Source organism: Alternaria infectoria (genome assembly GCF_024043175.1).
Source record: "Alternaria infectoria strain BMP 0036 chromosome Unknown scaffold_8, whole genome shotgun sequence".
NCBI lineage: Eukaryota > Fungi > Ascomycota > Dothideomycetes > Pleosporales > Pleosporaceae > Alternaria > Alternaria infectoria.
The window spans coordinates 288,431-315,252 of record NW_026250697.1 but is presented as its reverse complement, the minus strand read 5'-3'; the positions used below and the strand labels follow the sequence as shown (position 1 = coordinate 315,252).

The 26,822-nt window shown below is 53.5% G+C and overlaps 6 protein-coding genes across 6 annotated transcripts; 2 read left to right on the top strand and 4 right to left on the bottom strand.

Annotated features, from left to right (window-relative positions):
* Positions 1 to 5: 5 nt before the first annotated feature.
* Positions 6 to 1,577, bottom strand: J4E92_005528 (uncharacterized protein; the record flags this gene model as incomplete). The annotated part of the gene is made up of 1 exon (XM_051496908.1): positions 6 to 1,577. The coding sequence occupies one exon, from the start codon at positions 1,575 to 1,577 to the stop codon at positions 6 to 8; it is 1,572 nt and encodes a 523-aa protein (XP_051352568.1).
* Positions 1,578 to 4,385: 2,808 nt separating this feature from the next.
* On the top strand, positions 4,386 to 6,200 carry J4E92_005527 (uncharacterized protein; the record flags this gene model as incomplete). Its single annotated transcript, XM_051496907.1, has 6 exons — positions 4,386 to 4,701; positions 4,751 to 4,929; positions 4,978 to 5,084; positions 5,135 to 5,260; positions 5,311 to 5,400; positions 5,453 to 6,200. 6 exons carry the CDS (start codon positions 4,386 to 4,388, stop codon positions 6,198 to 6,200), a joined length of 1,566 nt encoding a protein of 521 aa, XP_051352567.1.
* A 6,658-nt stretch (positions 6,201 to 12,858) lies between these two features.
* On the top strand, positions 12,859 to 15,776 carry J4E92_005526 (uncharacterized protein; the record flags this gene model as incomplete). Its single annotated transcript, XM_051496906.1, has 2 exons — positions 12,859 to 13,003; positions 13,057 to 15,776. The coding sequence occupies 2 exons, from the start codon at positions 12,859 to 12,861 to the stop codon at positions 15,774 to 15,776; spliced, it is 2,865 nt and encodes a 954-aa protein (XP_051352566.1).
* Positions 15,777 to 16,281: 505 nt separating this feature from the next.
* Positions 16,282 to 17,455, bottom strand: J4E92_005525 (uncharacterized protein; the record flags this gene model as incomplete). The annotated part of the gene is made up of 2 exons (XM_051496905.1): positions 16,282 to 17,229; positions 17,282 to 17,455. The coding sequence occupies 2 exons, from the start codon at positions 17,453 to 17,455 to the stop codon at positions 16,282 to 16,284; spliced, it is 1,122 nt and encodes a 373-aa protein (XP_051352565.1).
* Positions 17,456 to 20,990: 3,535 nt separating this feature from the next.
* Positions 20,991 to 22,145, bottom strand: J4E92_005524 (uncharacterized protein; the record flags this gene model as incomplete). The annotated part of the gene is made up of 1 exon (XM_051496904.1): positions 20,991 to 22,145. One exon carries the CDS (start codon positions 22,143 to 22,145, stop codon positions 20,991 to 20,993), a length of 1,155 nt encoding a protein of 384 aa, XP_051352564.1.
* A 1,021-nt stretch (positions 22,146 to 23,166) lies between these two features.
* Positions 23,167 to 25,017, bottom strand: J4E92_005523 (uncharacterized protein; the record flags this gene model as incomplete). The annotated part of the gene is made up of 1 exon (XM_051496903.1): positions 23,167 to 25,017. One exon carries the CDS (start codon positions 25,015 to 25,017, stop codon positions 23,167 to 23,169), a length of 1,851 nt encoding a protein of 616 aa, XP_051352563.1.
* Between the last annotated feature and the right edge of the window lie 1,805 nt (positions 25,018 to 26,822).

The window sequence follows — 26,822 nt, the reverse complement described above, 5'->3', positions numbered from 1 at the left end:
CAACGCTAAACCTCCTGAAAGACCCTCGAGGGCGATGCAGAACTCATCGTCACCTCTAGCGCACCGCGCGCTTCGCTCTCTCTCGCCAATTGACTCGCGAACTTACTCTTCGCACGAATCGCCGGACCCTTAAAGTAAAAGATGTATACCGGAAGACAAAACAGCGCTGTCAAGCCAAACAGTACCAGATACGACCTCTGGATACCTAGATTGCTGTACATGGGCTTGGTATAAAGCGCACATAAACCCGCAAGCAGATCTCTCATGAAACCGTTGCCACCAGTCGCAGACGCGCTGTGTGGTCCGTAGGCGGCGACCATGTAATCGATGGACGCGTAGTAGATGGAGAAGTTCGCGACTCCGATGAGGAGAGTGGCCATTATGACGCCGAACCAGTGGAGTGGTGGCCCTGTTGCGACGAATGCGCAGATAAGCAGTCCAGCAGGGAGGAGGGTGACGAGCCATAGGAGTGGCTTGAGACGTGCCTCAGGTGCGAGCTGTTCACCCCGGCTACGTCGAGTATTGTGGCGGGCGATTATGGGGAAAAAGGTAAAGTAGCCGATGATGTATGACACGGCTAATGCGACGAGAGCAAGCGAGATCTGCGTAGGCGTGAACGACCATTGTTGGAAGACGTAGCCGAAGCTTTCGAAGAAAGAGAAGATGAGCGCGTCGGCGAGGCCGCTCAGTAGCGACAGGAAAAGTACAATGGGCTCAGTCAAGAGCAGCTGGTATGGTCGAAACATCGTGGTGGCAACTTCCTTGTAGTGCAGCTTGTCTCTCCACTTCTTGTCCTCGTTCGGTCCCCGGATGTTGACATTACCGCTCTTTCGCTCCTTCTTCGCTGCGTTGTCGAGCATAACAGGAGCCAGAGTCTCTTTGGCGATGGCCCCATGAAGCAGCTGGGTCGTTACTCCAAGGATGAGCTGGATGTAGAAGTTCCAACGCCAACCGAGGAACTGCTCGAGCGGGCCTCCGATAATGCCTCCAATGACTGCTCCGAGACAAGAGAAGAGCGAGCACCACAAGACGGCATATTGCTGCTCATCTTTGTGATACATGTCACCGACCATGCCCATGGTGACCGATCCACCAGCCGAAGACAAGCCGCCCATGATCCTACCACCGATGATTCCGGCAAAGCTGTTGGACGTGGCGCATACCAGGACCGAGATGTTTGTCAGCCCAAGAGAGGCTTGCATGACAGGCCAGCGTCCGAATTCCTCGGAAAACGGCGCCCAGAATTCGCAGCCGAACGCATATGCGACGAGGAAGGCAGTCATCCCCAACCGGGCGTTCGTGATGCCGAAGTAGTCGTTCAGCAGAGGCACGGCGTTGGAGTATACCGAGGCGTTGAGATTCATGCTGATCTGACAGAATGCGACCACGGTCAAAAGGCACCACTTTCGTTTGGTGGACCAAGCGTGCGCAGTGCGTTCGGGCGACGTGTGTTCGTTGAGGATGATGGTGGGCGCGAGGCCGGGGGCCGAGGGTTGTGGCGCCAGTGTGGTTGAACTATCCAGACTGGTACGCGACTGCGCTGTGGAAGAGTTGGTGGAAGCCATATCAGAAGACATGGAGTTCTCTGTTGCTGTTGTATGTGTGGGGTGTATTGGATTGTATGATAGTAGTGTCTTGAGATAGATAACTATCTTGGAAAGGATGCATTGAACATGCCAGATTATATAGTAAGAAGGTATGATTTTCCGATGGATGCTCAAATTTGGATCGTCGTGAGTCAAGTCGAAGTACTGTGGTTCTGTCGTTTCGCGCACCATAGCTCATCCTATGGGAGAGGGCACATACTAAGCGAAAAGCTGGAGACTGTCCACATGCACACCACAACCATGGTACGCAAGTTAAATCCAGTAAGTAGAGTAGAACCAACTTCATTCATGTAGTCATTCCACGATACTGCTAAATTATGAGTATCTGTTAGTACTGCACCGTGGGTAGGCGTAGTCGGCGTGGACCCCGAAGGTCACCTGACTTCGTCTTCCGGCAGGAGAGTAGTTGAGACACGGTTCCAAAGAAGAGTAGCGGGTTCGCTAAGTGTTGTGTTCAAGATCTTGAGTGACAATCTCTATGCTCAGCGAGCGTCTCTAGTACCAATGATCAGTGCCCAGTAGGTAGCACTTTGAGTTACAGCAGCCTTGTACGCGAAAGAGCAGCCGCTTCCCCACGAAGCAGTGTCACCATAGATCCAAGACCATGGCCTTTGTCGTCCTTCGGCACACCGTATACAAGGAAAAAGATGAACGAGTCTGCAGCCTACATTAAAATGAAAATGTGCAAAGTAGATGATCTAACGTCAACGTAGGCTCTAGGGTGTTCAGAAAATTTCCTGAACTGGGTGGGCGCATGATATGATGTCGCGTGGCAACGACACAATGATCGGAGATCATGAATACGTTGCCGGATTGATGAACTGCTCACAGAAATGTCATAAAGTATTCTTTATAATGCGTGGCAATGACGGTAAGATTATGTTTGTGTTTAGCAAGGTTAATTCGAGGCCATTTTAGTACATGACGCCAAGAATACTAGACGTGCGGAAATCCGTCGAACGTACGCAGTACTTAATCATATGTATGGTTTCGGGAATGACATATGATCTTGTTGAGTGTGAGGCGAACTCAAAGTTAAAGTGTTAGCGCGTCAGCGCGTCATTTCGCCAATACCACATAACAACGGCCGGGGGTCGGGTTCGCGGGTAGGTACATCACGATATGTAGCGACCCAGTCCAGAACTGTGTTTACAGGTGAGGTAATTGGACCTCGAGGTCGTACAACGCTCCATCTCTCGACCGCATCCTTGTACCTGGTCACGTTCGCAGAAACCAGGCGGAGCTCCCACCCTCCTCGGTCGGATGCTGCATCGATATTCAGGTAGCCGTAATTACGTGCCCGGCTTGCTGCTGGAGGTTGCAGCCTTCGTTATCGAAACCACACATCCTTCATGGTGATGCGACATGCCGATGGCCGGAAGGCATCGACACCCTGCCGCCACGGTACAGCCACAGTGGGCATTTTGTCCTCCCGCACGCTTCCCCGCACTGGGTGGATATGGTCGATTAGTTATGCGTGTATCTTGGCTTAAAGGTTTCCGCGGCTCGTTGCATAGTCGACAGGTGCGGAGGTACACCCTCAAGCGGACGGCGTGCCCGATCGACAGCTTGTGACAGCTACGTTGAAGCATCCGCGACAGGAACATAGGTGGCCTTCTAGAAGTTTGACATGAAACCTCTGAGACTGACAGAAGTGTTGAGCATGACTGGACGTAGCGCGATGTTTTCGAAGCCGCGAAGGATAAAAGAACGCATGAACGTCAGACTTTCTGCCGGTCAATGGGAAGACGTGCGAAAGCACAATGAAACGGGAGTGCAGCATGGATATTCCTGTATACATGTAATCGAGCTGCATCGATATTCCAGGTGCTATAGTCGCAGAATTCGGCGCGTGCGGTGCTGCAACACAGCCTGCGAAGGGTAGAGCACACCTGGGCAGCACTGTACCCGCAGCCGCGGCATGCGGTCATCGCCGCCAAGACGAAGCGTTCGAGATTGGAGTTACAACGGAAAGAAGCGGCGTGATGGTTTCTTTAAGCGTGTGTAGCGATGGAAACGCTTGCAAGCACGAAAACGTTGACGTTGGTGTGATGGTAGGAGCGAATCCTGGGGTACCTGGGAAATTGCTGGAGTGCCGAAACCTCCGATGTCTGATCTCGGCATGCGATGATCCAGCCCAGCACGAACCAGAACATGATCTACCCCAACTTCGACACTCTCGTCTCACCGGGTTTCCTACCGTTCACACATCAGTGGACTGCATGCTGACCGGCATGTTTGGAGGCGGACGTCAAATTGCTCTCCGCGGTCGCAGCCCGACAAGGTAGCAGCCTGTACCCCCGTGGTAGTCGTCGTGACACATCTCTCCGCCATGGCGTTCACGCATTCTGCTGCAGTCCTGCAGAGGACGCGATCCCTTCCCGTCACACTAAGAACAGTGACTAGCCCTGGTGGCTCAGTATCATCCGACCCTGCGATACACCTCTCATCGAGCAATCCCTTGCCGCTCAGGCCTCCCCGAGCCGCAGCTAACCTCGCCCTGTTGTATCTTTTACCAGACCCGACCCATGTGCAGGGCAGTTCTAATACCTCTTACGTCTTCCCGCTCTCCCTAGCAGTTGTGTGCCGCCCTGTTCGCCGATGGACATTTGGCATAACCTGTCCCGCCCCCTCGGTATCAGCATCCTTCAATCCTTCCGCTACACGGTCCCACTTTCGTTCTGTTAAGTAAGAGGAGGAGCCTGACTCTCAAATCCTCATACTTCACTGTCAATCGAAACTATCACTCCCGCTTGGTCCCCACACAGCATGATCACCATGCCGCCTCTGTTGCGCCCACGAGTACTCGATGGCACAACAAGGGCCAATCTCGACCGTCTTGGTGTCGCTTACATTGTTGTCGCCGTATTGTACACGCTGATACTGAGTGTCGAGCTTTTCTTCCTCCATCGACGTAGGGAGGCTTTTTGTTTGCAGATACGGAATATCAAGATCGTTTTCGCAGCGGTGCTTATGCTGCACATCTACCTCATCCTTGTCCTACTCGTCTACCCGTGGAACGGTCTCTTTCCATGCTCAGCCGAGTTCTGGATCATGTCGGTATTCCTCCCATCTGGCATGGCATTTTTCCAAGGTAAGTCTATGGTTCAATGTAGTGTCTGACGCATACTAAGCCCTCACAGCTTGCAATGCCAAGGTGCTCACGGCCTACGAGAGCCAGCGCCGCATGACACGCAACTTCCTGGAGGGTGCGCGCAAGAAGCGGATGTCGTATACCCCACTCGGTCTTCTCGAAGCGTGGCGCGATCTCGATGCGGCGAAGAAAGTATACTTTGGTACTTTGGTCGGACTAGTCCTTTCGGTATGTCATGCTGTAGTGCGTCCATGTGTATACCACTGACCGCAGCAGTTCCTGCCCGCTATCATGCTGTTCTTCGGCTCTCGCCGCTTCCACGATGCGTACGGTTTCTTCGGAGTTCCCACTAATTACATTGAATGCCGAAGGGGAGGCGAATGGTATGTTATCATGACGCCATTGCATGGGTCTTTTACTGACTGTCAATCAGGATTCCGTCAATCTTTGTGCAGCTATTCTGGACAATGATGGTTGGTCCGTGGATACTATGGAAGATCCGCAACATCAAGGACGTTCACTCGTGGGCCTGGCAAACGAGACTTGCCATCATTGCTGGGTATGTTTGTTCGCATCGACTTCATTCCATCCTGCTTACATTGCTTTCAGTCTTCCAGGAACGCCACTTTGGATCGCCTTCACATACTCAAAGATGCACCAGATCCAGGACATCAATAAGGTCTTTGCACCAGCCGGGTGGTAAGTGAAGTCGCCTTCTCTGACCCGTTTCCTAGCTCACATCCCCATGTAGGTTTATACCATCACTAGTCGTTTGCCAACAGGTTCTCATCATCATACCACTGCGAGACGCACTGAGGGCCCAACCGAACAGACGATCATCAATCTCCGACACCGATTCGCTCACCTCGAACCACTCGCAACTATCCGGAAAATCGACTACCATGATCTACACCAAGGAGATCAAAGCCAAATCGTCGATGCAGACACTGGAGTTCACTATTGAGCAGAATATCGAGCCCCTCATCGCCTGGGCTGCTGCGCGCGAGTTCACAGCCGAGAACTGCATCTTCCTCCGCGAAGTGCGCAACTTCAGGAAGAAGTGGGGCAGCCTCAAGGTCGTCACCACTGCTCAACGGCGACAGATGTTCAACGAGGCGTCTCTGCTTTTCTACACGCTTATCAACCCCTTCACCGCCGAGGCACCGATCAACATCGAATACAAGATTTTCAAGACTCTACAAAACATGTTCGCAGAAGTGGAGTTCGACCCGTACATGCCGCGTGCGCAGACACCAGAGGAAGCTAAGTCACCCGTCGCCAGAGACAATGTCGTATGCCCATGGGAGGACACCTTAAGCCGGCCAGCGAGTATCGACTCCAACATCACATCGTCCTCAACATCGAGCACCAGGTCGATAGTCCCGAGCGAGTTCACAGAGGAAGTGTTCGACCCCGCCTTTGAGAGCATCAAGTACCTCGTCTTCACCAACACCTGGCCGCGCTACGTGGAGCTCGCAGGCAAGCTTCCATCGGCATGATTCAATGCCTGCAACTCATCGAGGCCTGATCGTATCAGTGTCTTGTAGAGTCACACATATCATTTCCTTAACATGTTTGTCGATATAAAAAGGGTACACAGTCCTTATGCACCACCACGCAAAGCGTGGCTGCGGTAATCTCAGTCTTTACCATAATCATTCTCCGGATAAGAATGCTGTTATATAGTTTCCTTGGTTCGCTTCTCGATAGAAATACCCTCAATGACATGGCGCATCTTTTTCTTACCTTCCATCTTGACTACGTCATATCTTTCCACGTGTGTTACTTCACAATGTTCACTCACACCAACACAAACATGCTGTGGCCTGAACAACAGGCGCCTAAAACGCCTGACGATCTAGACAGCCGTGGATCGAGAGGCTTGTTTGCCGCTCCACCCCTTCCATTCATGCGATGAGCAGCACTTCGACATTCCGGAACGAGAACCATCCTGCTACCTGACACATAGCACGTCAGGCCGCGTTTGACAGGTCCCCTTCCGGCCGACTCTTAGCCCTACACGCCAGTTTCGACGTTGTTTTGACAGCTGAGCGGGGCGACCCTGCCAACAACGGAAGTCTGCCAACTGTAGATCGTAGATCGCTTTTCACACGACTCGACGAACCTCGCGATGCTGATCGTCATCTCATCGCACAACGTCAGCGGACTCGCCGACACAGCTAAATACTCGCTGTCATCCCTCCGACTTCACGCAAAGTCCCTTGCCCCGCGGGGCAAATGACTGCCGCACAAAGACCGTTCCTGGCTTCGCTAACGCACCTCTGCGACCTACGCCGCAGGCCCCCAATGTAGGTGTACGGCACAGCACCTGGGCACCACGCCACCAACAGCGCCTTTCCCTCTCTCCCTTCCGTTCATCCCTCTCCTGAGCGAGCATAAAGACGGGTCGCGTTGCTGGGACTCGGCATCTGAGATTATGCAGTGGGCGCGTGCGTTGTTCGGATGGAGAGAGATACCGGCGCTGTGGTTTCGCGTCTTGGGGCGTTGGATGTCGCAGGTTCGTGGGTTTGAGGAGGGCCCGGGGACCGAGGACCGGGATGGTGGGCTGTGGAAGAGAGAGGATGAGGATGATTTACTGACTGGAGACGAGTATAGGCTGTTGTGGTTGTGATAGTTGTGTGAGTTGGTGAGTGGTTTCGCGTGGTGTTTGTGAGAGCCGCCCGGGCGGTGCCAGCTTCAGCGTGGCCGCAAGGACGTTGAAGCTACGCACGCTATTGCCATCATCGGGGAAGCTGCTGCAACGGGCCTCTCAATGTCCGCTGCGGAATCCTGCGCACGCGTTGCCCATGTGGTGGTTCTGATGCGGCGTGGTTAGCAGGAGGTGCGATGCCCATTCAACGACTCGGTATACACGCTAGCATGACTCATGGCTACCTCTGACTGTGTGGTGCCTCAGCGTCCAACTCCATCGCCAGTCACATTCCCCTCATCGTCTTCACCAGCCATCGATGTGATCAGAAGTCATACATGGTATTGAGAACTAGGTCATGTATATTGGAGTATTTGCGACGCCCTCACCTGCTTACTGCCGAACCGTACCTATGTACACATGTCTCTTAATGAGCTTCCCTCTCCCATATGCCATCTCCACGCCGTCTTGCTTTATGATTCCATCACCTAGCGCTTCTACTTTCCCTCGTCTATCTCACATAATAACGCAACCACCGCCATCCTTCGTCTTCCTTTTCCCTCGCGACCTCTGAGTGGGCGCTCTAGTCATCGGACGCGGGTATGTTGGCTGAGCGTCCGTGATGATCCGCGTGCCGATACTTTGATCTGGACGTCGGCTGGGCTGGCTGAGTGCCGTTGATGCTTCCAAAGGATCCTCTGGACCGCGATGGAATAAGCCGCATTGCCAGCAGCATCCATGCTTGCAGTTGCTGCACGCCGTCACGCGTGTGTGGTCTTCTTGAGATGCGCCGTCGCCGGCGTTCGGGGTGCCGCAGGTGCAGCAGTACCAACCCATCGCGGGATCGAGGTCGTTGTTGGTTGTGTGAGTGGTATAAACTGGAGTCGGCTATATGGGCAAGCGACTCACAGTACGCCGCTGTCTTAGTGGGTAGTCAGTAGATGAGTTAGTTCGGTGAGTTGGCGCATAAGACAATACAGAAAGAAGAAGTAGCACAACGAGGACGAGGACTTTATGAGAGCGGAAGCTTCACGCACATTCACATTGCGGATTACAGAGTCAGGTGGTTCGTTATTCTGGATGTTACCGCTAATGTCCTGGATGAGCCATGCGCATCCATTCAGAATATGGTGATGATATACAACTAATGATGTTCGAAGATATGCTCACATTGCGCATGTCAAATACGTGAGCCCGGAAATGGTCTCCTTGATGTACCAACCCATTCAAACCGATCTCCATCCAAGACATCACTCCAGCTTCTCACGATGTACTCGTCAGTCACACGGCTGACCATAACCTCCCCTCGCCCGCTTTCTAGAGCACGACACACTCTGATACGGACTTCTTCCTCCCGACTTTTCGTTCGTGCTTCTTTCTCTCCTTCTCACCTCGCGCCATATTTGCTTCGTCCTCATCTCGCTGCCACTGTGCACTATCCTCGTCTCGCTTTATTTTATCCAATCTCTGTGCTTCGTATATTCGGCCTCTCTCTTCTTCACCCGTCGTTGCTATCTTCTCGGCTCGAAGTTCCCATACGTCTATTGGTCGTGTCGCCATGTACTTTGGATCAGTCGGCTTGGAAAAATGAGAAAAGACCTTGCATGCCCCGCACCGTTCATGCTGGCAGTATCGACAAACCGGGTTGACGCGGATATCGTTGTTGATCCGATTACCGCATTTGACCTTTTGGCAACACTCCCAATCCTCCTGATCGCTTTGTGGTAGTTTGGACATGACCTTCGATGGCTGTGAAGGTCGCAGACTCTCGTGGTAGCGTTTGAGTGAATACCCGCAGTATCTGAGCCGATGGAGTGATGTAACGATTAGCGTTATCGACGAAAAGTTTATATTTATGGTAATGCCCTGGAAGAGGAAAGACGAGGAAGGAGCAGCCCGAGAAGAGCACATTTCGAAATGTGAGGACCGTCTGACTGGTCATTCCTAGTCATCGACACTGTCAAAGTACACGGACTATCAGGCTCACAACGTTGTGGTGACTACAATAGAGCTGAGTCGTGGGCGCTCAAGCCGTGTATGGCGCATCATGGATAGCTTCAACTAGGTCTTTTACTCAGAGAGCCAGTCAGCGTCAAGACTCATAACTTCAATGAGTAACGGGTGCATCGTCATCTGTGCACGAGCCAAAGTCTGCTCGCATATAAGTTGCGGATAAGCTCACTAGAGCCTCTCCAACCTCGCAATCAGCCTTCCGTCTTCTAAAGATTAGTTCCGCATCGCGCGTTCAACACTCACGTTCCTATGAAACACCACGACCGTTCTCCATGAAGATGCACATATATATTCCTCGCTATCTCTAAGTTCATAGCCCTCTCCAACCTTCCTAACTCTACAATTCCCTTCTCGCAACTCAAAACGTTCCTCTACCACGACCTCTTCCTCCAGACCATCCATGCAGCCCCTTCACTTCTTGCCCCACTTGATCTTGAACTTGTCCTTGAATGTGTCCCTCTTGCTTTCTTTCAGATGTGCTGGTACAGGACGCGGAGTAGTATCCTTTGGCATAATGAATCGGCAGCCCGTCCAGCGGACATTTGGGTTAGGCGGGTCACATTTTCTGTGTCGGCAAGCCGGATTTGGGCATATGGCAACCAAGATGTGATTTACGTCGTGTGACGTTTTGCACTTGCAACACCACCAGCCCATCGCGATTTGTAGAAGTTGGGTAATGTGATAAACACGGGGGATAGTGTACGAGGCGTAGAGGGTCGATGACTTCGGAGCTAAGGATCTCGGAGATATATGATTGATGTGTCGCGGTGGTCGATAGTGAAGTCCTCCTCGAGTAGTCGCGTTCGTAGATAATGTGCCTATGGAGAGAGTCGCAGCTTCCGTGGATTCGGCAGTTCTCCGCTGAAAGTTGAAGGATGTCGATCAACGACGTTCAAGAACTTGAATAGGTACGTATGTGTAGGTTTGTGGCGATAGTGGTAACGCAGGCTGTTGAACGAGATCTTGTAGATCTGGAGATGATGTGGCTGTATGTTGGCGATATATCTAGGAGAATGGATATCGAAGCAGAGCCTTATATAGCCCCCTGACAGCTACACCTTCACATCGCGTCGCTTCACGGACACTTCACCATCAAGAGTCAAGCATCAAGTATGACAACGGTGACTCAAATCGTGATATGACTGCAATATGATCCTGGAAGTGCACAATAAATGCGCAAACCGATATCCTCAGAAAAAACCGCATTGCGGTGTAGATTACATGCTCTTCCATCGCCGTTGTGAAGGCGTTCGCACTTTCGGGTGGTAATGTTCGCGCATTGTTATGGAGATGCTGCGGAGGTCGCAATCGCCCTTTCGATACTCACACGCACTTGTCGCCGCGAAAGACTTGTCCTCAAGTCATGCGTTTTCCCTCTTCTGTAAGCCATCTCTTCCCGTTTGTTATTCTATCCCCCGTCTGATTGAGCCCTGCCGGGCAATGCGACCATTGCACATCAGCGCCTGAGTAATCATTCACATCCAGGAGGTAAGTGTTCGATACGGGAGCTGTCACACTTGGCAAGCAGCGCCTCGTAGGGTCTCCAGTGATGATCGACTGTTTTGGTATTGTGGTTGATGGAGGTTCCTGCCTTCTGCCGCGATCGAGGTATGAAATGGTAGAAGTTCCTGAAAACTAATAACCCAATCCGGCCGCTACCCTGGAAGTCAGGGATGCGAGTGAACTCTGCATCTTCTTCCTCTGTCGATATGATGTGTTCTAGCGAGACTAACGGCAGTGTCCAGTCGCGCTCGAAGATTGGCGCAATGAATTGTAGTAGAAGTCGAGTCGGGACCTGGCGCACCAGCTTGGCAAATTCTTGATCATCTCGGACCTCATCTCCACGAATGGTATAGCTGCGCAGGGTAGGGCATAGTTCGGGAAAGCAGACACCTTGAGTAAATAATGTAGTCAGATCCTCTTCGCAAATTCTGTCGAGCACAATGCACAGGCTCGTCAAATGCGATGCCCGAATGCGGAAGTCGGAAACTTTTCGGGTCCTCAGTGCAAGTGTTAGATGACGAAGGTTGTCGTAGCTCAAAGGAGTGAGGCTTTCAGGGATGTCGCCAGTGTGTTTGAAACTGTGTTGGTGTTCACTGGAGAGGAGGTACATAGATTCGAGTCTTTCTGCCAAGTGTGTATCTCTGAGGACGGTTTGAATGATCTGTATAGCTCATCAACACATGTAAAGGACCCCCAAGCAGATGATGGAGGTAAAATGCAGGCAAGTATTCAAAAATGACCATTGGACGGTTGAGGAGTCGGACTTACGTGCATAGGGTCAACAGCCTCGCTGTAAACCGTGCCGACCCACGCCTTTTCACCTGCATCATTAAATGTAAGGCTGAGGCTTGCGATGACACAAACCAGATGGCGGATCTTGGGGGCCAGGCGAATGATTGCGACCAGTGTTTCCGAGCGGGTATCTCGAAGCCATGCGCAATGCGCATGAAATTCGTCTCTTCGAGAATCGGCGATGACACTCAAGTGATGCGTGTAGCCTTCTTCCGTGAAGAGATGGTAAGGTGAAAGAGTTAGATATGTGAGCCTAGTCGAGATTTCAGGTAACTCGAGAAGGGCAGCTAGGTTCCGCAGTGTCCCTTCTTGGCACTTTGTTGGGAGATCTTCCAGGATCCAAACGAAGGTCTGCCATGCCGCCGTACGTAGACGTCGACAGGTCAACCGAATGTTGTAGATGTCGGGCCTCTCTTGTTCGCTCCAGTAGTCAGGGTCGAGACAAGCGAGGTTTTTATGACGCTGGCGAGGTATGAGGTATGCGAAGATGTGCTCATGGAGTTCCAATGGCAGGGTTTCGAGGCTCGCCATGACGAGGGAGGGCTACTTCGGTGATGGCTACCGGGCTGAGCCGTTTAGACTACACAGAACTTTGTGAGTGACAAGGAAGATAGTGGCTCGATGTGAGACGAGTGTCAGAATCAGCTCCAAGCTGAGGACGTTGCAGTGCCCCAGGGTGGCGTGCAGATGCAATGCCGGAGTGCGGCACAGCCCTGCTGGCAAAGTCATCATGCCAAGAAGTGGCATGTAGTTTGGCGACTGAACTCGATCGGATCTCGCAAGAAACGCTTTCTCGGATGCTCGAGCATTGACGCGAGTTCTAGGTGGACAACGTCGAGTGGAAGCGCTGGAGGTCATGGTGAGGTGGTAGTCACGTGGATGATGATGAAACAGGGTTAGACATACGGGGAGGCAGCTGCGCATCAGCTCGGATCAGCAAACATCACGTCGGCCATCCTCACGCGTCGAGACATCTCCAATAGGACGCCCAGCCTCGCTCGAGTCGCCCCTCCCTCGCGCTCCCTCGCACTCCCTCGCGCACTGCCAGAAGCACCGCGGGCATCGCGCGCACCTTTGCGCCTGCCCTCTCTCCGCCGTCTGCACGCCGCGCCGCTGCCGGTCGTGGTTCCCCAGGCCGAAAGCCCGTCCCACCGCCGCCCCACCGCGAGTCGACGAACTGCAGCGCCGTCACCACCATCATGTCTGGCCCAGTCGCAGTTGCCCGCCCAGCGCAACCTCCTCGCCTGCGCCGCGAGTCTCAGCGCCCGGGAGTTGCGCGCACTGCCACGCGCCAGTCCAACATGGAGGACGAGGGCGCGAAGCACGACGAGGCCAGGAAATATGGTATATTCACACTTCGCTACCGCTTTCGGCACACGCGCTAATATGCTTCGCAGTCTACACGCAGCAAGACATCCTGGCCAGGCACAAGGGCAAGCCGCCGTCGCTCCGTGTATACCTGCACCCCAAGCACTTCCGCCTGAACGACTCCCAGGAGACGCTGTCCTACCAGTCGCCTATGCGCGAGCTGCTGCAGGCCATCCGCAACAAGGAGGTGCCGCACAACATGGTCGAGGAGCTCTACGAGTTCAACACGCCTTGGTACGACGACTGCCTCATCGTTGAGCTTCACGACTACCGCTCGGCCGGCGTCAAGCCCAAGGATGACACCAATAGCACTGGCGAGGCCGGCACAAGCGCCTTCTCTATTCATAATTACAACAACTTCATCACACCCTCTCCATTCGCGCCCTTTCCAGCCAAACAGGCCGATGCGAAGGCCGCCCAGGCCAACGCGCAGAGCAAAGACGGAGAAACCAAAGAAGACAAGGAGAACATGCCCGCTCCTGGTCAGAACGGGGCTCTGACCAAGCAGCCAGGCATCGCTAAAGTCGGCACAGTGGTACTGTTTCCAACGCAGCAGTCGCGATTGGCCGACATGCAGCTACTGGCCACCACGCCGGTACCAGACATGGCTACCCTCAAAAGAATGCAAGCCCAGGGCAGAGCTGGAGGCATGCCGCCGACTCCCATGACGGCAGTACCCTCCACGCCCACCTTTGCGAACGGCCCAAGCCCGAAACGCCAAAAAATGGTCCTCGACGATAGCAACGTACACGAGTTCGAGGCCGAGTTACTAAGGGCCACCTGCCCACCCCTCTATTTGGAGCCCACCAAGAGCTTCGGTGAATCGCTCGCACTTATGGATGCCATCACACATCCGAACAACAAGAACCCCGCCCCTCCACGCAAGACTCGCAAGAGGACCACCGCCGAGCTGGCTGCAGACGAGGCAGAGGCTCAGGGTCTACAGCGCTATATGTTGGCGGGCGACGAGTACCAGAGCAATATGACGGCCACAGCCGCCGGCAACGACGACAATGCTGTGCGCGCCGCTGCCAACTCCCAGACATTTGCCCGCTTCAAGACCATTGCTAACATCCGTGCAAACCATGAGGAAGCCGACCGGAGGAAGAAAGAGGAAGACGCTCGAATCGCTCAAGCTAAACGCCAAGCGCAGATGGAGGCTGAGATCCAGCGGAAGAGAGAGATCGAGAGCAGACAGCAGGCCGAACTCGCGGAGCGTCAACAGCAACAGGCTCTTCGCCAGCAAGCACATCAAGCACAACTGCAGCAGAATCAGCAGCAGAGTGAAGCCTTGCGAGCCGCTGCCGCAGCACAGCACCAGATGTCGAACGCGGCAGCCATACAGGCTACTCAGACACCTCAGTCGGCTACGCAATCTCAGTTCTCGCCCACCATACGCCAGCAAACACCGATGGCCGCCGCTGCAGCCTCGCCATCACTTGGTGGGCAGGCTGCGCATCAACTTGGTGGCACCCCGATGGTACCTACCGCTTCGAACCAGGCTATCAACAGTCCTGCTCGCCCACCATCTGCCGTCTCTAATCACCAGAACATGATGCGCTCCGTCAGTCAGCAGCAGAACTTGAGTCGCACAGGCACACCGCACATCGTACAAGGAACGCCTGTAATGAATGCCTCCATGCCGAATCGCAACATGACGCCGACCCCGAGTCGCATGGGCCAGGGCAGCCCATCTATGGCCATGCAAGGGCAAACGCCAATGATGATGCAGACACCTCAGCCAGGTCACAACATGACGCCTGAACAGGCTCAGCAGATGCAACAACAGCGTCTGCAGCAGCAACTTCGCATGCAGCAAATGCAGCAATCAGGATCGCCAGGTAACCAGCAGCAACAATTCCAACAGCTGGCATTCCAAAAGGCTACGCAGCAAATTCAGACTCAAGGAGTCCCGCAAGGCCAGAATCCGCAGGCTTACCGCAACCAGCTCGCGCAGCACTATTTCCGCCAATTGACCCAAAATCAGCAGCAAAGTCAACAGCAGATGGCTATGCAGAATATGTCACCTGGAGCAGGCATGCAGCAGAATGGCATGCCCAATAATCAAGGGACCATGACTTTTGCTAACCTGAATCTCCAGCAGATGCGCGCGCGCTATCAGCAGCACAAGCAAACGGTCATGCAGAACTACGGCCAGAACATTCCTCCCCAGGTCATGCAACAAATCCACCAGATGGAAATGCAAATCAAACAGCGAGAGCAGCGTGAACAACAGATGCAGATGGCACACATGCAGAACAACATGGGCGGCCAGATGAATGGTGGCCAAATGAACGGCATGCAGAACGGCAACACGCCCAACCCGATGCAAATGCAACAGTACCAGCAGATGCTCCAACAACAACGTGCAAACGCCGCAAACAATTCTCGACTCCTGCAAATGCGTCAACAAGCCATGGCAAGCGGTGGCCAGCTGCCTCAGGGCATGATGGGCAACATGAATACCATGAACAACATGCAAGGTGGCGGCATGCAGGGCATGAACATGGGTAACATGGGCAACATGGGTCAGGGTATGAACATGGCGCAAATGAACCAGATGAATGGAGGCATGGGCGGCATGCAGGGTGGACAGATGAACGGTGGTATGCAGGGTATGCAAGGAATGCAGCCCATGAACCAACAGCAGATGACCCAGATGATGATGATGCGTCAAGCTCAGCAACAAGCCCAAAGAATGGGACAGCAGGGTGGACAGCAAGGTGGGGATATGGGATGGACCGGGTAGTGCCTTTGCCAGTCTCCCCACCTCTCCTCTCTGAGCTTGCACGCACAATCCCGTCTCCTTCTTTTACATGGCTGCACGCATCATCATGGGCATTTGGGTCACCGTGCCGTGGGATAAAAAGGTGTTTTGGGCGCTGGGAAAAGTGTTTGGTGTGCATTCTTTCTAAAGATACCCCCGGTGTTGGGTTGGTTATTTTATCTTTATTACTACTTACGATAATCATGGAAACGGCATGTTTGGGGTGCATTTGGGATAACGGATTGGCATAATTGGGTGGGTCTTTTGGACTTGTCATTGTTATACTTCTGTAAGACCTGTATCAAACATTCCATATATTATTATGACCTTGGCGGCTTCTTTCTGACGTGCTTATTACAGACAATCTTGGTATGCGTATGCTGTACACTCTCTGTCGTGTCTTGCATCTTACATCCGTACTTCTCACTGACAAGTTTAGCATACTCATGCTGTACACCCTTGGTTATCACCTGCGTGTCACGTCCATTCAGTTCTTCCCCTTGCCTTTGCCTTTTGTCTTCCCCTTCTTCCCACCAACCTTGTCGGCTTTCCTCTCCTCCACCTTGCGCTTTCCAATAACTTCCCCGTTCGCCGTCTCATACCCGTGTGCAAACTTATATACACAATCCCCACACGCTGCCGCGCCTCCCAAGGGACACGCAAAGAAGTACAAGCGTACATCCTTGACGCAAAAGTCGCAGGTGGCAGTGCCGTCGATCCGGTGCCAACCTAAATCCACCAACTCGAATTTGGCATCAGGCGCTGCATCATCAGCTGCTTTCGCGTCTACATGAAGCTTTCGCGCCCACATGTGTGCCAGGCGGACGCGGCGTTGGATACGCTGAGCTTCCGGATCGGCAGTGTTGGCGAAGTGAGGCTCCATGTATGTTCGAACCATCAGCTCTTCCGCCTGGCGTACCTTCTGCTCTGCGAGCTTTTGTTGCGCCTCCAGTGCAGCGAGATACTCCTGCGCCTTCCGCTCTTGCTCCAGACGATGCTGCTCTCTGACTATCGCTTCACGCGCTTCTGCTTCCTTCTGGCGCTGTTCGCGGCGCTGCCTTTGCCTAGTCTCCTCTTCTTCTTCCCATTTCCGCAACCACTCTTCAGCTGCCCTAGCTCGCTCCTTCTCGGCACGCTCTGCTGCTTGGCGCGATCGCTCTTCCGCGAGCTTCTCTTTCCTTTCTCTTGCGATTCGCTCAGCTTCAATGCGAGCCTTTTCCTCTGCTTTGCGTCGTCTCTCCTCTTCCTGGCGCCTTTGCTCCCTTTGTACACGTGCTTCTTCTTTTTCAGCGTCAATGCGGTCTATCTCTTCCTGCAGCTCGTGCTTCGCATAGGCGCAACGGTACTCTGCCCATTCTTCCTGTATGCCTTCGTATAGCGCGTCGTATTCGTTTCGTTTTTCAGGATATCGTAGTATCTCAAATGCTTCGTTCACCTATTTCTCATTAGTCCCCTTATCGCTGGGCTTCGCGGGTGAGTGCTCTTACACGTCTGAACTCGACAGCATCTATAGTGCGACCGGGTGCTTTCTTGTCAGGATGATGCTGCAGCGCTAGTATGCGGTAGGCTGCCTTTATGTCTGTTGCTGTGGCGTATTGAGTCACGCCCAAGTCGAAGTAACAGTCCGCCGTCTCAGGCTCCGTAGGCTTGCAGTTGGGCATCTTCGTAGATTTGGCTCTGACTTCTCGTAATGCTCTTTGGCGCGTCGGGCGTCGGGCGTCGGCTTCGTGCGCGTTGTCGGGAAGTTACAATTGCTGTACAATGAATGTGAAGCGATAGAACGAGGAAGAAACGATAGAGTTAACAGCGCTTGCGAAAGCTTCGCAATCGCGTCGTGAGTGGTGAAGAATTGGACGGGGTGAAGACGATTAGGGAAGGAAGGTACGACAAGGCAGGAGCGACCGGGCGTGCCGCGCGGCGAAGTGAGAGCAGAAGATGAGAGGGCAGATTCTCATCTGAGCTTTCTCTGTATTCGATTACCGCACACTCAACTATTTGCGATACCACATCCTCGTCGTCTTCGTATGTCTAATCTTTTTCTGCAACTGAAAGACCCCATACAACAACGCCTCAGCCGTCGGAGGACAACCCGGAACATAAATATCCACAGGAATAATTCTATCCACACCCCTTACCACACTATAACTATAGTGATAGTACCCGCCACCATTCGCGCAACTCCCCATGCTAATCACCCATCTCGGCTCAGGCATCTGATCATAGCACTGCCGAACAGCAGGAGCCATCTTATTGGTGACTGTGCCCGCAACGATCATCACATCTGCCTGGCGAGGGGACGCGCGAAAGATTATGCCTAGTCGGTCTTGGTCGTAGCGCGGCGTGGAGCAATGCATCATTTCGATGGCGCAGCAGGCGAGGCCGAAGGTCAGTGGGTGGATGGAGCTTTGTCGAACCCAGTTGAGTATTTGATCCGTGGTCGTTCTGGAGTCTTTCAGTAAGTGTTTGAGTATGTCTGGGAGAGTGGCTTACAGGACGTGTTCCACTACACCCCTGGGTTTGGCGACGGCTGATGGGAGGAGTGTCTCGCTGCGCTTTTCACTTCGCTCTACGGTCTCGTGGCGGTGGGAGCTGGTAGACATGCTATTAAATGATGCATGGCTGAGTCGAGGACTTCTGAGGTGAGGTCTCGGTGTAGATGCTGGGCACTGTCAGTTTGATTGATTCAAGATGGAAAGAGTGGCATGATACCGAATGTGTAGTAGCTTCTCTGACTTAGAAACCTTCGCAGCTTTGACATGGCGACATAAAGTATTTGAAAGAAGCAGACTCATTCTTGCAACAGGAGTGCTGATACACGATGGTATGGGCAGAGCATCGATGCTGTGTCACGTGGTCGGCCCTTTGCGGTAAGGTGGCCGCAGTTAAAGCCCACATGGGCGGAAAGCCCACATCCTGAAAACCCACATTCAACCTTGGAAAGCCCACATCATGGGCGGCCGCGTCAACAACGAAGAACCAGCCAATGTCAGATGCCACCGAGACGGGCACAGGTAGCACATTCCATAGGTGTAGCACGTGCGGCAAATTATTCTCGAGTAACAGCCATTTACGGCGGCATGAATCAGCTCGTAAGTTAACCATCCGAGTGTTATCCGGAGCTTATTTGACGCCAACAAGATACCCGCGATCGCCTAAACACCTGCAGCTTCTGCAATCGCACGTTCGTCCGCCAGTAGGTTCTCGCCTGTGTTGGGTAAGCTCGTGAGACCACGACGTTGACATCGCTTAGCGACGTCCTCAGACGACACTCGAAGTCATGCCCAAAACGAGGCGAGCACGATGAGATAGCCTCTGCCAAACCGGGACGACGAAGCCGGCTCAGAACGACGGAAAGCCATGCACAGCCGTTACACGAAGATACTCATGCAACCATTACCAGTCATTTGAGCCGCGACACCACGGCTGGAGTGGAAAACGCCCAGAGTCTTCCTCCCTGCCCCATCACGTTCCTATATCAATACACAGACCCCCGCCGCGAGTCGATACTCAGTGCTTTCATTGGCGATCCATTAACTGTACGGTCGTCCAAAAGTCAAGAAAACCATGATGCAGACCATCAGCTTTTCGACAGAGATGTGGCTCTCTTCGGCATCTTTTCAGACTTCTTCGTGTACAGCGATGCAGATATCTGTGCTCCAATACCACCCGCATCCGGGAGACCCCAGACGACTGCGCTTCTCCAACCTAGGATCGACGAGCTATGTTCTCAGCTCTTTATTTACAGCCAAACATGTCGAACGGCACACTTCAATCCCGAATGCGCTTTCCCCGTGGTTGCCGCGAAAGCAGTCTTCACAGCAGAAAACTTCGAAGAGTGTATCTGGGCTTACTTCACCGTCTTTCACCCCCAGCAGCCTCTCATTCACTGGCCGACATTCGATATGCACAAGGTCTCACTACCCTTACTACTTGCTGTCGCCTTTGGTGGATCGGTACATTGCACACCCACAGACGGCGCTTTATCCTCTCGCTCCTTCTTCCATCTGGCCGAAGATTTCATCTTCGAGCATCTACGCGATGTAGTCGCGAGACCCAATCCCGGACACGACCCTCGCGCTCTGGAAGCAGTCCAAGCCGCATCACTTATAGTGGCTCTGCAGAGTACTTTTAACAACGAAGCCACGCGCAGTCGAGTCGAAATATCTAGACATCCAGAAATCGTCGCTGCAATGAGATCGCTCAAGTTGCTCGAACCAACAGTCACGGTGAGGTCTCAAAACCACATACCGGAGTGGAATGCGTTCATAGCCGAAGAGTCTAGAGTGAGGGCTGTACACTTCATTTTTGCTATGGATTGCATGGCCACCTTCTTCTTCAGCTCCGTTCCCAAGATTGCTATTGCGGAGGTTTCTCAGACACTTCCGTGCAATGATGTGCTTTACGATGCGGCTACCGCAGAGGATTATACTAGTTTACGTACACAGTCGAAACGCCTGGCGAGACCGAAGCCCAGTATCAAGCAACTAGTTTCTGCGTTGATGAGCGAAGACTGGTCTGATGAGCACAAGAGTCCGCTTATCGACGTCCTTGAACATCGACTACTCATGATTTGTATATTCGGTAGGTTTACCCATCTGCATCTCAGCCTTTGTGGCCTCAAGCTGATACATCTTTGAAGCATTACATTCCATCGTGTTCGTATCGCGAGCCACTCTTCTGGCTCCAATGGTATACGCTAATCTGGTTCGTGCCACTAAGCGCTGGAAAGAGCTGTGGGATGCTCTACACGCGAAACGTGAAGCAGAGGAACAAAGGCTACTAGGTTTTGTCAAGCACGGCCTAGAGATATGGTGGGTCGCATGTAAATATCTTGAACTGGCACATACCGGCGATGTGCAGAGTCGCTATATGGCGCTCGCTCCGACGGACTCGTTGGTTCATCTGCATGATTTTCTGAAGCGATATGCGAGTTGCGTGGAAAGGTAACGGCTAGAACAAGACAAGACTCCAGTACAAAATCACCCAGTACTTCATGGTCACTTCGATAAATACTCCCGCCTTTCACCTTCGTATATGCTTTACATATAGCCGTCGTCACATTTCTCACGTATCTACTTGAAGCTAGACATCAACGTGAAATCGATAATGTTGGAGATGTATCATAGGTTTATAAGTGAGAAGTACACTACAGTACCTTTCCCATCAACCTTCATCCTCCTATCCAACTACTCAACTCTAAACAAACACCAGGCAACCATCCCTGTTACTAATCCTCTCATCAAGATTAATCTCCCTCATCCTCCAATGTCCCTGGTGCTCCAACTCCCCCTCCAACCTCTGTCCCCCATCCGCCAACCTCATTCCTCTCGCCGAACTCCCAAACCCACCACCCCCACGACTGCTATTTCCACCCGGGACCTTGAGATTCTGGCCCGGCCAAATCTGGTCCGGGTTGGTAATATTGTTGTGGCGAGCAAGATCTTCGTATGAGCAGTGCGAGAAGCGGGATGCGATGGCGCGGAGCGTGTCGCCTTGTTGGACAGTATACGTGTTCTCGCCGCCGCCGCCGCTGGAGTTGGAGCCCGACCAGCGGAAACTGCCGCCGTCGTTTTCGAGGATGCGGTCTAGCGAGATGGAGGAGGACTGGTAGGACCCGTCTGCGCGGCGGCATTGGGCGTGGAGTGTGTAGTCGCCATGAGCATCAAGACGAATGTCGCGCGAGGAGGCGCTGAAGTTGCCGCCGAAGTCGCCTTGGGAGCGCTGGTTGTTGGTGTCTTGGTGGTGTTGGATGGGAGGGGGACCTTGGTGTTGCTGTTGACCGTATTTCTGGCGCTTTTCTTCCTCTTCTTCTTGTTTCTTCTTTTCTTTGCGCTCGTCCCATTTCTCTTCTACGGCGTCTTGGCCTTTGTGGCCTGCGAATGCTCCTGCGAGGGCGCCGATTACCGTGCCGGCTACGCCGTGGCCGGCTTTTCCGCCGAGAGCATGGCCTCCGTAGCCTCCGGCCGCTGCACCCGCGAGACCGCCCATGACACCACGGTCACCTTCCGGGTCGCCCTCGCCGCCGTATTGGTTTTGATGACCTTGGTTCATCGAGTTGCGACCGGAGTTGGATGAATGGGCTGCGGCAGAGGGGAGTTGTTGGTATTGAGGAGGTGCCGCATCATATCCTCCTTGTTGACCATAGGACTGAGGGCCTCCTTGACCACCGTAGTATGCGCTGGCAGCACCATGAGGCTGTTGTTGGTGGTGCGGAGGCTGCTGGTGTCCACCGCCGCCATTGTAATTGTCTTGTCCGTAGCCGCCCTGTTGTCCATATCCACCCTGTTGTTGGTACCCGCCTTGCTGTCCGTATCCGCCCTGGTTGTAGCCGGAGCCGTCGTATCCAGACATGATGTTGAGTACGAAGGAATAAACTTAGATCTTGAAAACTAGGTTACAATAGGTAAGGTTGAGTGTATCGCGATTTGACTTGTAGATCGAAATTCAGCGGGAGCGGGAGGGTTATTTAAAGTTGAAGGTAAGGTTCTCGACAACGTCACACTGTTTAGCAAAGCACGATCCCCACCGAAGTAGCACCTTCTTATTTATACACACCCATGACACAACACGATGCAAGTCGCGACTGCAGTGAATCAGCCACACTGTCGTCACCGCCACTTTTCGGCGCCAATGTGGGGATGCACTGTGTATTGAGTTGGCCGAGGGTCCACTTCACGTGGTGTCGGCCAATCATTGGCGTGCACGGATAGGTCGGCGGTGTGCCCCTGGGCCGGCTAAGCCACATATCGAGAACGTAGGACCGCGATTACGTGGACGTCCGAACAAAGGAAGTGGGGGGAGTGACGACTTGTGTGGGCTTAGAGGTGATGAGAGAAGGCCTGGATCAGTACCCTGATCAACACCTAAGGCTTAGAGATCTACCCTTGTACCCGATCAGTAAACACCAAGAAGATCAGTAGTTGCAGTGCGTGGGCGCATGAAGAGAATAAGGAGAAAGGACGAACTTTTGGTAAAGGATATGCTACTGTTATACACAAAGCTACGCTGAATATCTACAAAGACCCGGACACGCTAACAAATGCATCGCTCATAAAACGCCGATCAGAGATTCAAGGAGAGACATGACAAGTATGAGACGGTGACATGTTGGACAAGAAGTAAAGCATTAAGTAGGAGGTATTTACAAAGAAGTGAACAATGCGGATAATAAGAAAGGTAATGTTTTGGTATAGTTATGTGAGTTCTCGACTGGGTAGTAGACGAGAGAGATGATGTACAATGAACCCGGGTGTGGTTTGCCCAAGGTGGTCGAGCGTAAGCGTCGTGCACGATGCGGTGCGATAGCAGGCGATGAACAAGGAATTTGTTAAGCGTAACGTTGCCAACAGTATCGTACATTGACCAAGGCCTCTTAGTATGTGAAGGCCTCCTCAATGAAATCAACGCTACCTTGCGTAAGGAACGGTCGAACCGCATGTCTTACGCCATCCGCCATACCGCCCGACGCGCACACTGTGACAGCCATAGCACCGACACGGTTCTTGACCTCTTCTTCGATCAAGGCTGCGTGTTGCGGACGACCACTGTACATCTTGACTGTCTCACTGCTGCTCTCAACGCGACCCTTGGGTCTTGAGATGAAGAGCTTGATGCGGAGACATTGCTTGCGACCCTTCATGCGGAGGACCTCGTCCATCCAGGGCCGTACCCACTCCAGGCAGTCGGATGTGGGGACTGTCCAGATCAGGACTATTCTTTGTGTTGCGGTGGTTCCGTTGTTGTAGCCGTTGACGAGGTGCTTCAGGTACATGACTTGGTGAGTGATGCCTACACCGCCAGCAAATAGTACTGCGGTTCCGTAGGAATCGAGGCTGTGGTGGCCGCCATATGGACCCTCGATGAAGCCGAAGGTGGTGAACTGCTCGTTGGGGCTCTTGCAGGCCTTCTCGTACATGTGACGGGTAAGTCCAGTACGCGCACGGCAGACCAAGCTGATTTGCTTTGACTTTTGGGGACGGCCGTGCATCGCAAGGACATCGCCTTCGAGCATGGGCAGTGTCATCTCCTTGGAATCTGGGGTGAGTGTTGCAGCCCACGCGACAGAGAAGGGATGCGACGACCAAAGGGAAAGGGCTGGCATCCACATGTGCACGTGGCATCCTGGGCGAGGAGTCCACTCGCGGACCATGTTGATGGTCAGGCGAACAGCCTCTCCGGGCATGGCCTCGACAGTGATTGACGATCTTTGCCTGAGGCCGATGCCGTAGTAGAGGATTGAAGCCCATCGGCAGGCCCACTCGGCAGCCCAGAAGAAGAAGACCAGGTGCATCCAGGGGACTTGCGGGAGACTGTGCAGCTCCAGATGCTTGTAGAGACCGAGAAGCGCAGCGATGACGCAGACACGGTGAATGTTGAGGAAGGTCTCGTAGAAAGCGTGGCGGAATGGCGACCATGCCTGGATACCAAGGAAGGTAAAGGCAACGGTTCCGACCATACCCCAGCCGTACGAGCCCTCAGTGTGGAGAGCAGCTGTAACGGCAGGCCATCCTGCTGCGAGCTTGGTGTTGTACAACCAGGCAGCAGTGTGAACGATGGCTTCCGCAATGGTGATTCGCGCAGCCCAGCGATGGAACAGGTTGAAGTCATCGTACGAGACTTGGAGGAGGGTGATGAGTGGGTTGTTGCGGAGGGCGAAGAGAACGGTGGGGATGAGGTTGAGGGCGGCGAGTGTTCCTGAGCGACCACGGAGCGCGGCGAGGGTCTCCTTGTGGTCAAGCACCTTGTAGGGGAGAGCCACACACCAGGCGACGTTCAGGGCTACGTAGATGACCAACATGATGGTGTGCCATCTGCCAGGCAGCGTTCCGTTGTCGATGGCGCTGCTGATCTGAAACTGAGCGTTGTGCTTCTTCTTCCATAGGGGTGCCATCAGGACATGGCGGTTGAGCCACGGCCACCAGCCTGTCCGGTTGACTTCCCAGTACTTTTGCTTTGGGTTTCCCATGGCGCTCAGATGACGGCTGTGTTTCCACCACATGTTTGATATCCGCAGGAGAAGGAGGATGCCGGAGATGCCTATTAGCAGGTACAGGAAGGTGTCGACCCACATGTAGTTGCCGACTTGGTCGACACCCTCCAGACCGTACGAGTATTTGAGATCATCGAACTCAGCGGCGTCCCAGTCTGAGAGAAAGTGGCGCTTGGTCATTGGCGCGGTCGGTTGGGCGCCACGGAGGCGGAGGATATATCTTGTGAGAGACATGTCTCGGGTATTGTGTTCGGTTGTTGAGTAGTACAGGTCGCTCGCGAGTCGGTGCTCACGAGGGTTGCTAGCTGCAGGTTCTCGGGTGTGCGAGGCTGTGTGATGCGATGCGATCGGTGAATTGTGTTGCGCACTACCAGGTGCTATTTTCGGTGACGGTAGGTCTTGAAGCAGGAGCAATGGCGCGACGTCGTTGTCAATGGACCTATATCCCACGCGCGCTTAACGAAGCGGCAGATGTTGACAGTGTGGGGCGAGGTTGGGTCGTGGTCACCGTGAATACATCACAATGTGTCGTGAAGGAGCCGGTGTGTAGGCACAAAGGTTGAGAGAACCGACAGTGCGCTGCACGTCGAGGTGGTGAATGGGGTGGTGTTGAAGACGAGACGCGGTCCAGTCCGGTGGAATTAGTCGACAGAAGCGTGAGGCGGCGATTGCGATGTGCAGTATCGATAGCGATAGTAGCGACGGTGAAGGCGAATAGGGCCGAGGAAATTGAAAGCGACGTCAATAGACTTTGTCTTCACTAGGGGCTGAAGACGGGAAATAGGGGACTAGAAACCGGCTCGAAGACAGCGTGAGAAGCGAATGTAGGCGGGTGTTCAATGTTGCCGTAGCGAGTGAGCAACAGTTGGACGAGAAACGAAGGTATGGAAACGACACGACAAGGGACGGCGAGCGTGAGGTCAGAGGGGGAGCGAGGGAAACAGTGGATATGAAGTTCGCAACATGGGAGGGTTGGTGAGGGCGTGGCAGGGGTTGGGAATCGGAACAGGCGGATGATTGGCTCCGCTGCGCCCGGACAGTCTAGGCGCTGAAACGACACGAAGGAAGCCGGCCACTCACATTGGCGTGCCTGGATGCGCCATGAAACCAAGCCTCAGCTCACCGTCTGTCCACCGCCAACGGGAATGGCCGAGTGCCTGACGGTGGGACCTGAGTCTAGACGATGCCGAGTCCCGTGTGCTGTGCGACGGGATGGTTGATAGTTTACGCCTGATAGCTGATCAGCTGACCTGTCCATTCGCCCCAGACACCACCAGACACTGTATTCGTCCTATCGTCCACTCTTCAAAACCTTCTCTCCCATCTCTTCACCACCATCCCATGTCCGCCACACCCGCTCCCATAAATCACAATCAGCCGTCCAATCTATTTCTGCCAATACGGGAGCCAAAGCAAGGTCCCTCCCAAGACTTGTGCGGCTCCAGAACTCCGGCGCCTAAAGTAGCCGCCCCAAAACAGAACAACAAGCGAGTCAACCTCATCAACAACCTGGGGAAAATCATACCCATCGGTATTGGTAAAACGGCTTTTGCACGCCTCTCATGCATCTTGACATTTCGGTCAGGCCGCCGAGGCAAAATTGTTCCTTGGTGCCGCCACGCGCTGTCCTGACGAAATCTCCACTGTGCTATTGCGCGAGCGCGAACCGGAGGAGGATGAAGAACCCTGTGCGCGAGTCGGTGTCGGAGCAGCAGTGTGATGAGGCCCTGAGTTTGAGACGCGAGGGTTCTTCCGTCTGGTCATGTTGGTTCTGTCATGTGAAGTTCATGCGATGGCAGCAATCCATGCGCTCATCGAGACTGCGCCACAACAAAGAAACCCGTGCAATGCCGCGGCTGCCTTTACTCGACCGACCACACGGTCCGCCGTCACTTCCTCCTAATTATTGACAATGCTAACCCTATCACCGCATCATCTCATTGAATTCCACAGCACTCACCTCATCTGCGCGACAGCAATCCTGCCATGAATCACTAAGCCCGCAGGCTGTTATCGGAAATGACTTGCGACAGTTCTCA